This window comes from Mustela lutreola, chromosome 6 (genome assembly GCF_030435805.1).
Source record: "Mustela lutreola isolate mMusLut2 chromosome 6, mMusLut2.pri, whole genome shotgun sequence".
Classification (NCBI taxonomy): domain Eukaryota; kingdom Metazoa; phylum Chordata; class Mammalia; order Carnivora; family Mustelidae; genus Mustela; species Mustela lutreola.
The window spans coordinates 34,006,287-34,019,175 of NC_081295.1; the positions used below are offsets into that span (position 1 = coordinate 34,006,287).

The 12,889-nt window shown below is 38.2% G+C and overlaps 1 protein-coding gene across 5 annotated transcripts in view; it reads right to left on the reverse strand.

The window, feature by feature from the left end:
- KLHL32 (kelch like family member 32) overlaps positions 1-12,889 on the reverse strand; it is a 248,709-nt gene that overhangs the window by 201,640 nt on the left and 34,180 nt on the right. For all 5 annotated transcript variants that reach the window (XM_059177034.1, XM_059177032.1, XM_059177031.1 and 2 more), the window contains exon 2: positions 1,138-1,213. In XM_059177034.1, the coding sequence (XP_059033017.1) occupies positions 1,138-1,160 (23 nt within the window). In that variant the 5' untranslated portion in view covers positions 1,161-1,213. The remainder of the gene's footprint in view (positions 1-1,137; positions 1,214-12,889) is intronic.

A 12,889-nucleotide genomic window follows, 5' to 3' on the forward strand; every position in this document is an offset into this window, starting at 1 on the left:
AATGTACACCGAAGCGTAATCATCCCCCACTGAGAATCACCGATCTGAAGCAACAGGCTCTGAGCTATACCCGCTGTCACAAGGCGTCCCTCCATTCCTAAACGTATTTTTGCAACTGGTCAACTCTAATAGCTTCAGGGTTGTGGAAGAAAGCTGGTCTCCTCATTTCATAGACATACCAAGCTCTTAATTTGTAAAAAGAGAAGTATTTCCTGTGTCTCACACTTCTCTTATTATAGGCTCTGAAGATCCTATTGACTGTTTCCTCAGAGGATGATGGAGACATGCCTCTACTGAGAATATTAAAAAAAAAAAAAAAATGGGGCTCTCTGCTCAGCAGGGAGCCTGCTTCCTCCTCTCTCTCTCTGCCTGCCTCTCTGCCTACTTGTGATCTCTCTCTGTCAAATAAATAAATAAAATCTTAAAAAAAAAAAAGCCCTCTGCTTTATTATTGACTGCACCCTCAGTTTTGGGAATGTGCCAAGCTCCTTCCTGTTCCAGAACATTTCCCCAAGCCATCCCATCCTTCAGATCCCAGATCATAGAGCCTTCTTTAGGATGACGCTTCCTCATTCTATCAGTCCTGTACTTTTCCTTCAAAAGCACTTTTCCCAATTATATGTGCATTGTTACTAGGTGTGATTTGCTTACTATCTGTTTCCCCCAAAGAATATACATTTCATGAGGGCAGGAAGCTTATCTGTTTTATTCACGGAACAATCTTCTCCATCAAGTACAGTGCTTGGCTCAATAAACATCTGTTAAAGGAATTATTAAAGGAAAATGCTATGAGTGTTTTCAGAATACATATCACACTCCCCAAAGTGACTGCTTTAAAGGGGATGATAGTCATACAAAAGTATAGTGATCATATACCTTTATGGAAGTATGCCTTCTTTGAGATATCCCAAATAAGCAAAGGACAGTAAGTCGTATCATTCAAAGAACCATGAAATGTACCTAGGTAAGACCAGTAAATAGATCACAGTGGTTAAGCCATGTGCTACGATACTAAACTGGTTTGCTTAATTCCTTCAAATTTGTGTTGATCCTTGCTCTGCACTCAGCCCTGGGGTGCACAGTGTGACTATTTCAGGGCTCACAACACCAAACAAGGAAGCATCCTACAGGGCCAACCTCAGGCAGCGTTCAGACGGCATTCTCCAGCTGGGTTCCTCAGGATCTCAGCCTTAGCAGTTTGCAAGCATTCCAGCTGAATAAAAAGACAAGAAAGAAAAGCACAGTGAGCTAAAGGCAAAAAAAAAAAGAGAGAAACGAAACAAAACAAGAAACCACTCTGGGTTTTCATGATGTGAATGCTTTAGAACACCAAGAAGGCACCCGGGGGAGTTTTATAGCCAAGATTCAACATTTCAATTGAATGTTCTTTAATAAGCGATGGTTCGGGATGTTTTTGAGGTTTTTTTCACCTCACTGGAATTTCAGAGACTAAGTAGTAAAATGTCTGAGAACCAACAATACCTAAATTAAGGGTTACAGCAAAAATTAAAACATCTGATGGTCAAAGGGAAAAAAATAAGATTTGATAAAATAGAGATACAAAGCTTTCAACCACAAATTCTAGTTGTCTTGTCCTTTATAGCAATTTTACTTTTCATCCAAATATAAATATTAGTGAAATTAGGTTAAAATCACGTGTGTTTTGGCTAAGTATTTACAGAAATATAATTTTCTTGTTTTAAAGTACTTTGAGTATCCTTTTTTTTTTTTTTTTTTTTTTTTAAGATTTATTTATTTGGGGCGTGAAGGGCAGAAGGCAAGGGAGAGAGTTTTAAGCAGACTCGAATCTGAGTGCAGAGCCCAACATGGGGCCTGATCTCATGACCCTGAGATGCCAAAACCAAGAGGCAAATGCTTAACGGACTGTGCCACCCAGGTGCCCCCAGAAAGACAATTTTCTATTCAAAGAGCAGATTTCTGAAAACTCGATGAAAAAATAATATAGAGAGAAGATAAAAATTAGTGGGAAATGGAAAAACAGATTCTTATAGGAGCTTCAGGATTAGCATAACTAGAAATATATAATAGAATGAAGTCCTCAGGCTTGATCAAATATCTCCTTGGCTATATACTCTCTTAATTCTATTCCCCCCCCCACCTCACCACCCACTCCTAGCCTTTGTTTTTAGTCACTGATGTTAAGTCTAAACAGAAAAGTAAATTATTTGAATAGGCTGGGACGTGGTCCACCGACTGTGCTTTACAACTCTTGTTAGTGGGTCTAGTTTCTGTTTTCTAATACACTCAAGCAGCAAAATTAATTCTAATCTGGATAATCTTAAACAGGCCCCTTCTGTCTCAATTTTATTTTGAAAAAGTATAGCAGGGTGAAAACACTTAAAGTAATATATTAAACTGCACCTATTTCTGCTGATTCATATAAAGAGAGAGCTATGATTTCCAACTTAACCAAAATATAGTATTTGTTATAATGTATACATACCTGCAGTTGGAATGGCTATATAGTAATTCATGTGGCTAGATTACAATTTAAGTCTTCCATTTTTCCTGAACATTTGGTTGTTTTGAACATTTTCATACAATTACATTTTTTATTTCTCATTTTCTTTAATTATAGAAAATAGGATGTCTAGACTTACATTTATTTCTAATTTAAGTTTTGACAAACCTAAAAATGAGCATCATTTCTAATTGATCCAGTAAGACTGAGAAGTACAGAGGCTCAGGATAATTCAAGGCACATTTTTTAATTAGCGGAGAGACTTTCTTAGCAACCTATCACTGCTACAGTTTCTTTCCAGAATCTAGGTTATAAACTCCAGGCTCTTACAGGCTAACACAAACACTAACAGAGATGGATACTTGAACTTTAAAATGGCAAAAGAATATTTATTATTACAGAGAGGTGGGAAAAAAGAAACAACAACAAACAAACAAACGAAAAACCCTTATCTTTCTGAAAGTCTTATAAATGTTCCCAATAACTGGACAAATGGAGAACAATAATCCTAAAAGTTAAAGTAATCCAAAATTAAAGGACACGTTTAACTTAATATTTTTTCAGGCATTCCAAACATAATTAGAAATCATAAGATAAATTTCCTTGCTGTTAGGAGACCAACTCATTAAATTAGCTCTCCTCAGAAATTATCTAATTAGGGGCATCTAGGTGGCTTGGTCAGTTAAGCATCAGACTCTTGTTCTCAGCTCAGGTCTTGATCTCAGGGTTGTGAATTCAAAACCCACACTGGGCTCCACACTGAGTATGAAGCCTACTTAAAAAATAAATACTAAAAAATAAAATAAAGTAAATTATCTAATTAGAATATCTTATATTCTACAAAGTTTAGTGAAAGGGACACCATTTTAAAGGTGAATCAAAATGAAATAAAGGATGAATCACCTCTGAAAAATTTTATTGTTATTTATTATTTGCTATTTTTATTATGTTATTTACCATTTACCATATATACTTTCATATAAATTGTGTCCTTGGATTATAATCTTGGTTTGGTAGAAGTAACATTTGTTTTTATATTTTAAGTTTATTATCTATACTTTATATGTTAAGTTTCCCTTACCTGTCTGTTTCTCTCAGCCAGACCTCTCTCCCTTTTCCTGCTTCCTAGCATTTTGCCTGTGGGGGTGGGAGGGGGGGCGTGGATTTCTTCCTAACTCAGGGCACTTACCTCTTCCCATAAACCCAAAGAGTTCCAGCCCAGTCTCCTGCCTTTCCCTTCCTCAGAATCCAGAAATGGACTCAGAGCAAGACCAGAAATGGATTGGCAGGACCCCAGGAGCAGAATGGTAAGAAGAAAGGCTAGAGTTGGTCTTCAGGCATCTAGCTCTCAGGGCTGCTCCCAGCCCATTAAAGACTGAATCACACAAGCCCAAAGGGTAGTGCTATATGGGATTGGAGGCATACAAGGTGGTTTTTTTCTGTGAATTAAGAGTAATTACATTCAAGGTCCCTTTCTGAACCCAGTGGCATCATAGGATCAGACTATTCTATGAGTTCTAGAATGTACTCATCTCAGCCTCCCACATGCATGATTCCAAAACTCTAAAGGTAATACATCCCCCTCCACAAATGAGACTTTGTGATCACCTGTGCAAAGAGTATGAGACTCTAATTTACTTCCACTTGGGGCTATAAGGGCCTGCTTAGCCAGAGTGAGCCATTTTGTTGTCTATGCAGTAAATTTAGATTGAACCTGCCCCCTCCCCCAAGAGAAAAGCGGTTAGAAACAGAACTGGTGAAATACAGCCAAATAGCCCCAATAACCGAGCACAGATACCAGGACATGTCAGGCTGGGCAGAGATAACGGAGCCCAGATATAAGGACATGTCTGGCCAGGTGGAAACGTCCAATCAGTGAAAGCGCACGTATTACCTCCCTACCTGCCAAGGAGGAGCCAAGCCAGGTGGAGACATCCAATCAGGAAAGCACCTCCCTAACCACCCAAATTGTGGGCCCTGCCCTTTTGGGCGCCAATTCTGACCAGAGTGATAGGCTAGTTCAAATAACTACTATAGGGTGAATTGTAATTCAGTTGGCCACCTGTGTGTGGCCAGGCTCAACCACATGGCTTTTACTCTATAAAAGTTAGTCTGTGGGCGCCTGGGTGGCTCAGTGGGTTAGGCCGCTGCCTTCGGCTCAGGTCATGATCTCAGGGTCCTGGGATCGAGTCCCACATCGGGCTCTCTGCTCAGCAGGGAGCCTGCTTCCTCCTCTCTCTCTGCCTGCCTCTCTGCCTACTTGTGTTCTGTCAAATAAAAAAAAAAAAAAAAAAATCTTTAAAAAAAAAAAGTTAGTCTGTGAGACTGGGAGGGGTCACCTCTTTGCAAGAGATGGCCCTGGCCGGTCAGTTTGATTCTCTATGCTTGGCGCGAAAAAAAGCTTTGCTTGACCTTCGCTTTGTATCAGTCTCGTCCTTTTGTCCAAGGACCCTTTCAGGGCAGAATGCTCCTCCCAGCCATGTCTCTTTAGGGGACAGCACTCCTGAGGTTGGACTGCTGCACACTTGGCTCACCTGCTCCCTAAACAGAGTCCACGCATATGTCTACCTCAAGTCCTGGGCATCCACCAGTTAGCCCAAGATTGGATTAAACCCCTGGGGAACAATCCCATCATCAGTGCTACACCTTTAGGATAGCATTCAGATGTGGCTTGCTCAAAAATACCCCCAAAGTTTCAGAGATTTTTTTTTTAATGATTCATAAAACAAATATTTATTGAGAAACTACTTTTTTTATGGAAGGCCGAGAACTGAGTTCCTAGGGTACAGCAGCTAATACGTGAGTTCCTCCTTTCATAGAGCTGACAGTGGGCCATGGTGGACACATGCAGTGGCTTGAGTAGTCATCACTGATCTCTTCTCAAAGCCATCCCAAGGAAGCACACTGCCCAGACCACTGCGTGCTCTGCTTTACAAACACAGCCTCAAGAGCAACTCCTAGCCCTTTCCTTCTAACCTCAAGGCTGCCTTCCCTTAGCCCCATCCTCACCACTGCCAGGGTCCATATTATTCATTCTTTCATCATAATTGTGATAAATGCAATGGACTCTAAGCTTAGGTTCCTCACCATTAAAGTAGTAACACCTCCCTCATACTATTGTTGTGTGGATTAAACAAACTGAAATTCTTAGAAACTACCTGTGCCATGATGTTAGCTGTTATTATTGTTATTTATGATTGATTGTTGTTTTAATACACCAGAGGACTGGGCTCATCCTGTGTAATCAGGGAATGGATTTCCCTAAGAATGGAACATCTGCGCTGATCTCTAAAAGATCATTATTGCCTGAGGGAGTGGTAGCGGTTGGGAGGTACCCTGGGCTGAGTCAACATCCTGCGCAAAGATACTAAGGCAGAAAGAAGCAGGGACCTATTAGAGGCCAGAGGGCAGGTCACACAAGCAGTATTAAGAATATTGGTCTCAGGGCACCTGGCTGGCTCTGTCAGTGGAGCATGTGACTCTTACTCTCAAGGTCATGAGTTTGAACCACACATTGGGCAGAGAAATTACTTAAAAAAAAAAAAAAAGGAATATTGGGCTCTATCCTAAAGTCAGTGGGAGTCCACAGAAGGTTTTAAAGCAAAAGACTGGCATGATGAGACCTGCATTTTGAAAAGATGATTCTGGCTGTGGTCTGAAGGTTATTGGAAAGGTGCCAGAGTTCCCAAAGGAACAAGAGGGAACGTCCTACTCTTTGGCCCACTGTATAAGAGTAATCACCAGTTCACAACCTCTCCCCAACATCAAAACCCCTCTGGTTTCCTGTCTGAGGGATAGCACCTACTTGCCCTCGTCAGATATTATCCTGAACAAATATGCCAAGTACTTGTCTCCTGGGCCTTATTCATGGCTGGCACTAACCCATTAGTTGGCTGACACTGAATTCCCTGTTCAAGGGGACTCAACTCTCCCCTTCAGTGATTGGTAAGTTCAATGGTGGTGTCTAAAGAGAAAGTTTAAGGTAGGGAGAAAGAGAGAGTGTCAAGTTCCTTATCTCACCAGACCCCAATAGGTCCCTTCACATGCATGAACTTGGTATTTTTGTAGAGCGGACACCTGGTATTGTGGCTGCCTAGCCTCTTACAAGGTTCTATTGACAATCAAGCACCTCCCACCGCCAAGACTTTGCTGATTGGTCTAAGAGACTGGGCCTAACACAAGCTGAGCTAATCAGAGCCCCTCTCTGGGATTTAGAATTGGAAAGACAAATGCCATATGCCTTCACTCATATGTGTTATTTAAGAAACAGAACAAATTAACATAGGTGAAAAAAGAGAGACAGAGGCATAAACCAAGCAGCAGTCTCTATTGAGAATAAACTGATGGTCACCAGAGGGGAGTGGGGTGGGGGAGGGGTGAAATAGGTGAAAGGGATTAAGAAGGGCACTTGTTGTGATGAGCACAGGGTGTTGCATGGAAGCGCTGAATTGTACACTTGAAACTAATATTACACTGTATAATTTAACCAGAATTTAAATAAAGGCTTTTAAAAAATGCAAGTTAATATATGAACTTTAGGAAGATATTGCACAATCTATGTATGGTAGATCGTATTTGATTAAAAGTTGAAATATATCAATGTCTTATTGAAACCACAATTAAATCATCTTTTAATCTGTATAAATCTCATTTAAATAAGTGAAAGTAAGATGCTTATTTTGTAGAATTTAGCATTTTTATCTGCTTAGCAAAAGCTGAAGCTAAACAGATGATTTATCAAGTGAAGCAATTAAATCAGATATTGGTAGAACTGCACAGACTTAGAAATACGTGTATTATTTACCTTGATCACTGAGTTTTCCAGTACTCTCTTAAATTCTGCACCTCACCTGTCTCACCTTGGTCTCAGCTCTGTTTTCTGCCATGTGGATTAGGAAACCAAGAAAGTAATTATGTAGGGGAAAGAAGGAGGTATACAGAGACAAAGAGGCAAGAGATATTAACAAAGGACATTCTGGACCTTCCATGCATTCCTCCCCGTGGTGGTTCATGAAATAACTCAGATCCTCATAATAAATTCCTTGTTTATTTAAGCTAACACAACTGGGGGTTAGCAGATTCCCAAGAAATTCAATTAAGGTCCTACATAAGATTTTGTTTGGGGAAAAAAGGGAGGAACTTGGCTGCTTTAAAAACACAGGAGATATATATATTTATTTTGAGCTTATCAAAAAACCTGACCATGATTTAAATTTTAGCTATTGTATCTAGAGGAAAATGCATTCCAAGGACTTCCCAGAAACCAGGTTTAGATAAGTAATATACATATTTTTATGACAGTTAATGCTGTTTCCTCCACATTCTTTAAAAGGCCAAGCTCCTGAAGACTCAGTTTTTTTTTTTTTTAAGATTTTATTTATTTATTTGAGAGAGAGACAGTGAGAGAGAACATGAGCGAGGAGAAGGCCAGAGAGAGAAGCAGACTCCCCGTGGAGCTGGGAGCCCGATGCAGGACTCGATCCCAGGATTCCGGGATCATGACCCGAGCCGAAGGCAGTCGTCCAACCAAGTGAGCCACCCAGGCGTCCCGTGAAGACTCAGTTTTAAATGGTTTTCCACATAAATACATTATATGAAGAGGCAAATGCTATTTATGCCTGTGGCTTAGTGGTCAATCACTGAATGTATAAAAATATTATTTTGGTAAAGAGAGAATTTACTAACATCACTAAATAGTATTTAAAGGCATGAAATGTATTTATAAATATAGTTAAGAAACGTGTTTAAATTTTAAGTACCTTTTTATCAGCTTCTTGGCTCAGCTTAATGAACTTGGGAAAGAAAGAAGGGATTTCCTCTGTAGCATAACTACTATAAAAACACAAGGCAGATACAGTGCTTTCCATTTATCAGCGTAAAGATTGGCTCCGATACTTCTTTAAAACATGCACTGTCCCCCCAACGAGTAGTAACACATACTTCAGTCTTTGTAGCTAAAAATACAATCAAATAATTGTAGCTTGCAAACATAAAATGAAATAAATACTTTATAAAATGGAGCTACATTCATATGTCAACTTGATGTCATGTGACCAAGAGCTTGTTACTTAACCTTTTTCAAATCTCAATTTTGTCATTTTCCAAAAATACAGATAATACCACCTTGTCACAAGGCTGTTAAAATGCATGGCACATAAATCAAGGCTCTCAGTAAACATCAATGTGTCTCCCTTTATTATGCACACAAATATGAATTACACAGTGAATTGCTCAGATGACAGGTATGTAGGTGAACTTTTACTTTTGTTTCATTTTTTGCTAATGTAGTTTACATGCTAAGTATAAATTTTTTTAAATGTCAAAATTATGTATAATAGAAACCCACCCAAGACTATTCTAGAAGAGTCTGCAGCTTGGGATGATGCAGGAACGCACTCCAAGCTCTCCAGCTAAAGCTTGCATTCACCTTGGGAAATGCAGAGAACATTTCTCAAAACTACAGCAATTCTTCAACCTATCAAAATTATTCATTGTTTTCACTCCCAGAAAATGTTCATTGGCAGAATACCCTCTTTTAGTGGTGAGTTTCTTTTCAAATATAATCTGCTTGATACACAAGATTGATAAGGTTAAACCTTTATTGTTGTATTTCCATTAAAATGTTTCAAGGTTGCAAGAGCTTTGCTTAGGTTTTTTTTGAAGGGAACACTGAAAAAACCAGTATTTTCAAAGGAAAAAAAAAATCTTATTAAACCATAATAGTGTGAAAGGGAAAAGAAAAAAAAAAGTAAGTATCTTATAGGTTATATGCAAAAGAAAGACCAGATAGAGTAATCTAGGTTAATATAATCAACAAACATAAGATATTAAAAATTAAGCTACATTAATCACACCAATTACATGTACTTGCAAAGAAAGCAATCCTAAATGGACTAATCTTGGTTAATATTATCAACAAATGTAACTAAAAATTAAGCTACCTTAATTATATTAATTAAGTATAATTAAGATACACACCAATCTTACTGATATATAAGAAGTTTTTTCTTGCTACTACTGTGTATTTCTTTAGTAATATTTTAATATTGTGGGTTTTTTTTAAAATTTTTTAATTTTTTATCCCAGGTTCCTGGAATTGAGCCCTGAGTCAGGTTCCCTGCTCAGCAGGGAGTCTGTTTGTCCCTCTCCGTCTGCCCTTTTACCCTGCTCATGCTCTTTCTCTCTTGCTCTCTCTCTCCCAAATAAATAACAATAAAATCTTTATAAAAAATAAAAATACTGTTCAGAAAAACAATCTGAGGGGAATGAAGTGGTGGGGGGGTGGGAGGTTGGGGTACCAGGTGGTGGGTACTATAGAGGGCACTGCTTGCATGGAGCACTGGGTGTGGTGCAAAAATAATGAATACTGTTATGCTGAAAATAAATAAATGTAATTTGAAAAAAAATACTTGTGGATTTTTAAAAAATATTAGTTATTCTTGATCCTAGCAATTTATAGTAATAGTAAAGTACAGTAACAGAGGGAAAGGGAAAGGGAGAGAATCTTAAGCAGGCTCCACACCAGCACAGAGCCTTAACTTAGGCCTTGATCTCACAACCCTGAGATCCTGACCTGAGCTGAAATCAAGAGTTGGAGGCTTAACTGACTGAACCATCCAGGAACCCCTCGCCAACATTTAAGCAGGCAGAAGTAAAATGCAAGAGACACAAAGCCAAGAGATTAAAAAAATATATAAATTATAGGTGTAAGTCTTTACTATGAAAAACTAGTTACATGAGATGATTCAATAAACCGAAGGGCTGTTGGACTCTACTCAATAAATTGTATCAAGCTAATGTGTCTTAAAAGGAAATATTACTTCTAAGCATAAAAGAATAAGGACACATGCAATGGTCCCAATCATTATTTTATTAACATATTACATATGGTGATAATTTATCTTTAATTTATCTTTAATGCTTATTATTTCATAAATGGGTATATTTTTAATACCAGTAAATTTGTATATTTTTCATACCGGTACATTACTGTGTGGTATCTACAAAATATTTGTTATCCCTTTAGTCTGAAAGGCAAACATTTAAGGGTACCCCACTGGCACACTTTCCTGTATAGAATATTCATTCCTGAAAATTAACAAGGACGCTTGCCCTTTCTGAGAGTAAAGATAACTAAGTTCTCCCAATAAAAAGAAGCAAGATGACTTAACTATAACAGAAAAGGTCCAACGTGTGATTAAAGTACAATTTCCTACCTAAACACAAATTTAAGCCAGAAGAACAAAATTGCCTCATTCTTACAAAACCCTACCACCATCTTAATATATAAAATAAAAGATTTAATCATTCAGAAAATTGTCCTGAGATCATAACTCTTAAGAATTTTCTATTAAACAACTGCTATTATAAGTTTTTTCTTTTTAAAGATTTTATTTATTTATTTGACAGAGAGAGATCACAAGTAGGCAGAGAGGCAGGCAGAGAGAGAGAGAGAAGCAGGCTCCCTGCTGAGCAGAGAGCCCGATGCGGGACTCGATCCCAGCACCCCGAGATCATGACCTGAGCCAAAGGCAGCGGCTTAACCCACTGAGCCACCCAGGAGCCCTATTATAAGTTTTAATTAAAAATAATTCAGGGGCACTTGGGTGGCTCAATCAGTTAAGTGGCTGCTCAAGTCATGATCTCAGGGTTCCAGGGTCAGGCCCTGTGTTGGGCTCCTTGCTCAGTGGGGAGCCTGCTTCTCCCTCTGTCCCTCTCTACCACATGCTCATGTTTTTTCTCTCTCTTTCAAGTAAATAAGTAAAATCTTTAAAATAAATAAATAAATAAAAATAAAATAATTCAAAATAATAACCACTTCAGCTAGTACCACAGGCCAAAAGCTTTCTTTGACTTTCTTACCTAAGAAGTATACTTTCCATGCATGATCTCATTTAATCCTCCCAATAACTTTATGTGGATGATATTATTACAGTCACTTTATTGACAAGAAACCTGGTAAGTAAGTAACTCACCAAAAGTGACAGGACTGAAAAGAAATTTATTGTGCTGGGGATTAAATCCTACTCTGCAGTCTTAATGATTCTGCTCTACTCCCAAACCTTATCAAAAACCATAAAACTACCAACCTTACCAACTATCTAAGATCAAAATATGCAGATTCAATGAAAATTATAGAAGAAATAGAATCAATAAGTTCTTAACAACATAAGACCTAATTATATATATAATGATAAGCTGAGTTACAATCCTATGTGAGAGAGGGGAAAAGTTAAATATCTTTTCCAGATGGATCTCACCATCGGTTGCCAGGAGACAACCATTGTAAATTGGTTCTGCACAATCACCCCAGATAAATACATATTTATAATGGGAGAGAGCAAACTCTATACATTATGGAACACACTGGAGCATCAATTATTTTAAACAAGGGGACAGACATGTAACCATACCTCTAATAGTCAGGAAAGGAGGGCCAACCTCCATGAAACACACAAAGCAGAGAGCTTCCAAGCCTTCTGCACAATTTAGGTTGACATTGTGAAAGCAAAGCATCTATAGCCAACATTGGTACACAGCGGTACTCAGTCAACATTGGTTTGACTCTCCTTCCCCACCTCCTGGGTGGAAAAATACTGTATGGAGGGCACACTTTGCAGAAGTAGAGATAAGAGCAGAGTGGGGAGAGAAACTCAACGTATTGGATGACACAGTCAGCTTCAGGTAGAATTTGACAGAGGAGGTTAACAGGGATCAAGAAAAGTTCCTGTGTTTCATTAAAAAAATAATTATCAGAATGAAGGAAATAGAATCAGTAAGTTCTTAACAACATAAGACCTAATTATATATATAATGATAAGCTGAGTTACAATCCTATGTGAGAGAGGGGAAAAGTTAAATATCTTTTCCAGAAAATAATTAGGATAGGATAACTATTTTCCAGAAAATAATTAGGATAGGAAGGATAGCTCAAGAGTCACATGAGGAATTTGTACAACTCTGAAGAGTTGTCAAAAGAACACAGGCTAGAAGACGATTTGTTAATATTTTCAATATATAAAGTATTTACACAACACTAAGGCAAAGATGAGTAGTTCCGTAGGAAATAAAGGACAAGAGCATAAACAGGTAAATCACCCAAGTAGAAATATAAAGGAATAGGGAACATGAAAATGTTCTCTCTGGTTAGTAATAAAAATGCAAATAAATCAACAATAAGAAGCAATTCCTACCAATTGCCTTGGTAAAGAATGATGATGGCTCATAGGAACAAGGAAAATGATGCTCTTACACAGCTGCTTAAATAGGTATTCATACCAGAGGGCAATCTGTAACTATGTATCAAAGGCCTTAAAACTGGCAAAATCTTTGATCTAGAATTTCCGCATCTCAAAACCCACCCAATGGAAATCATTGGAGGTGTGCAAAGGTTTATGTACGAAGGAG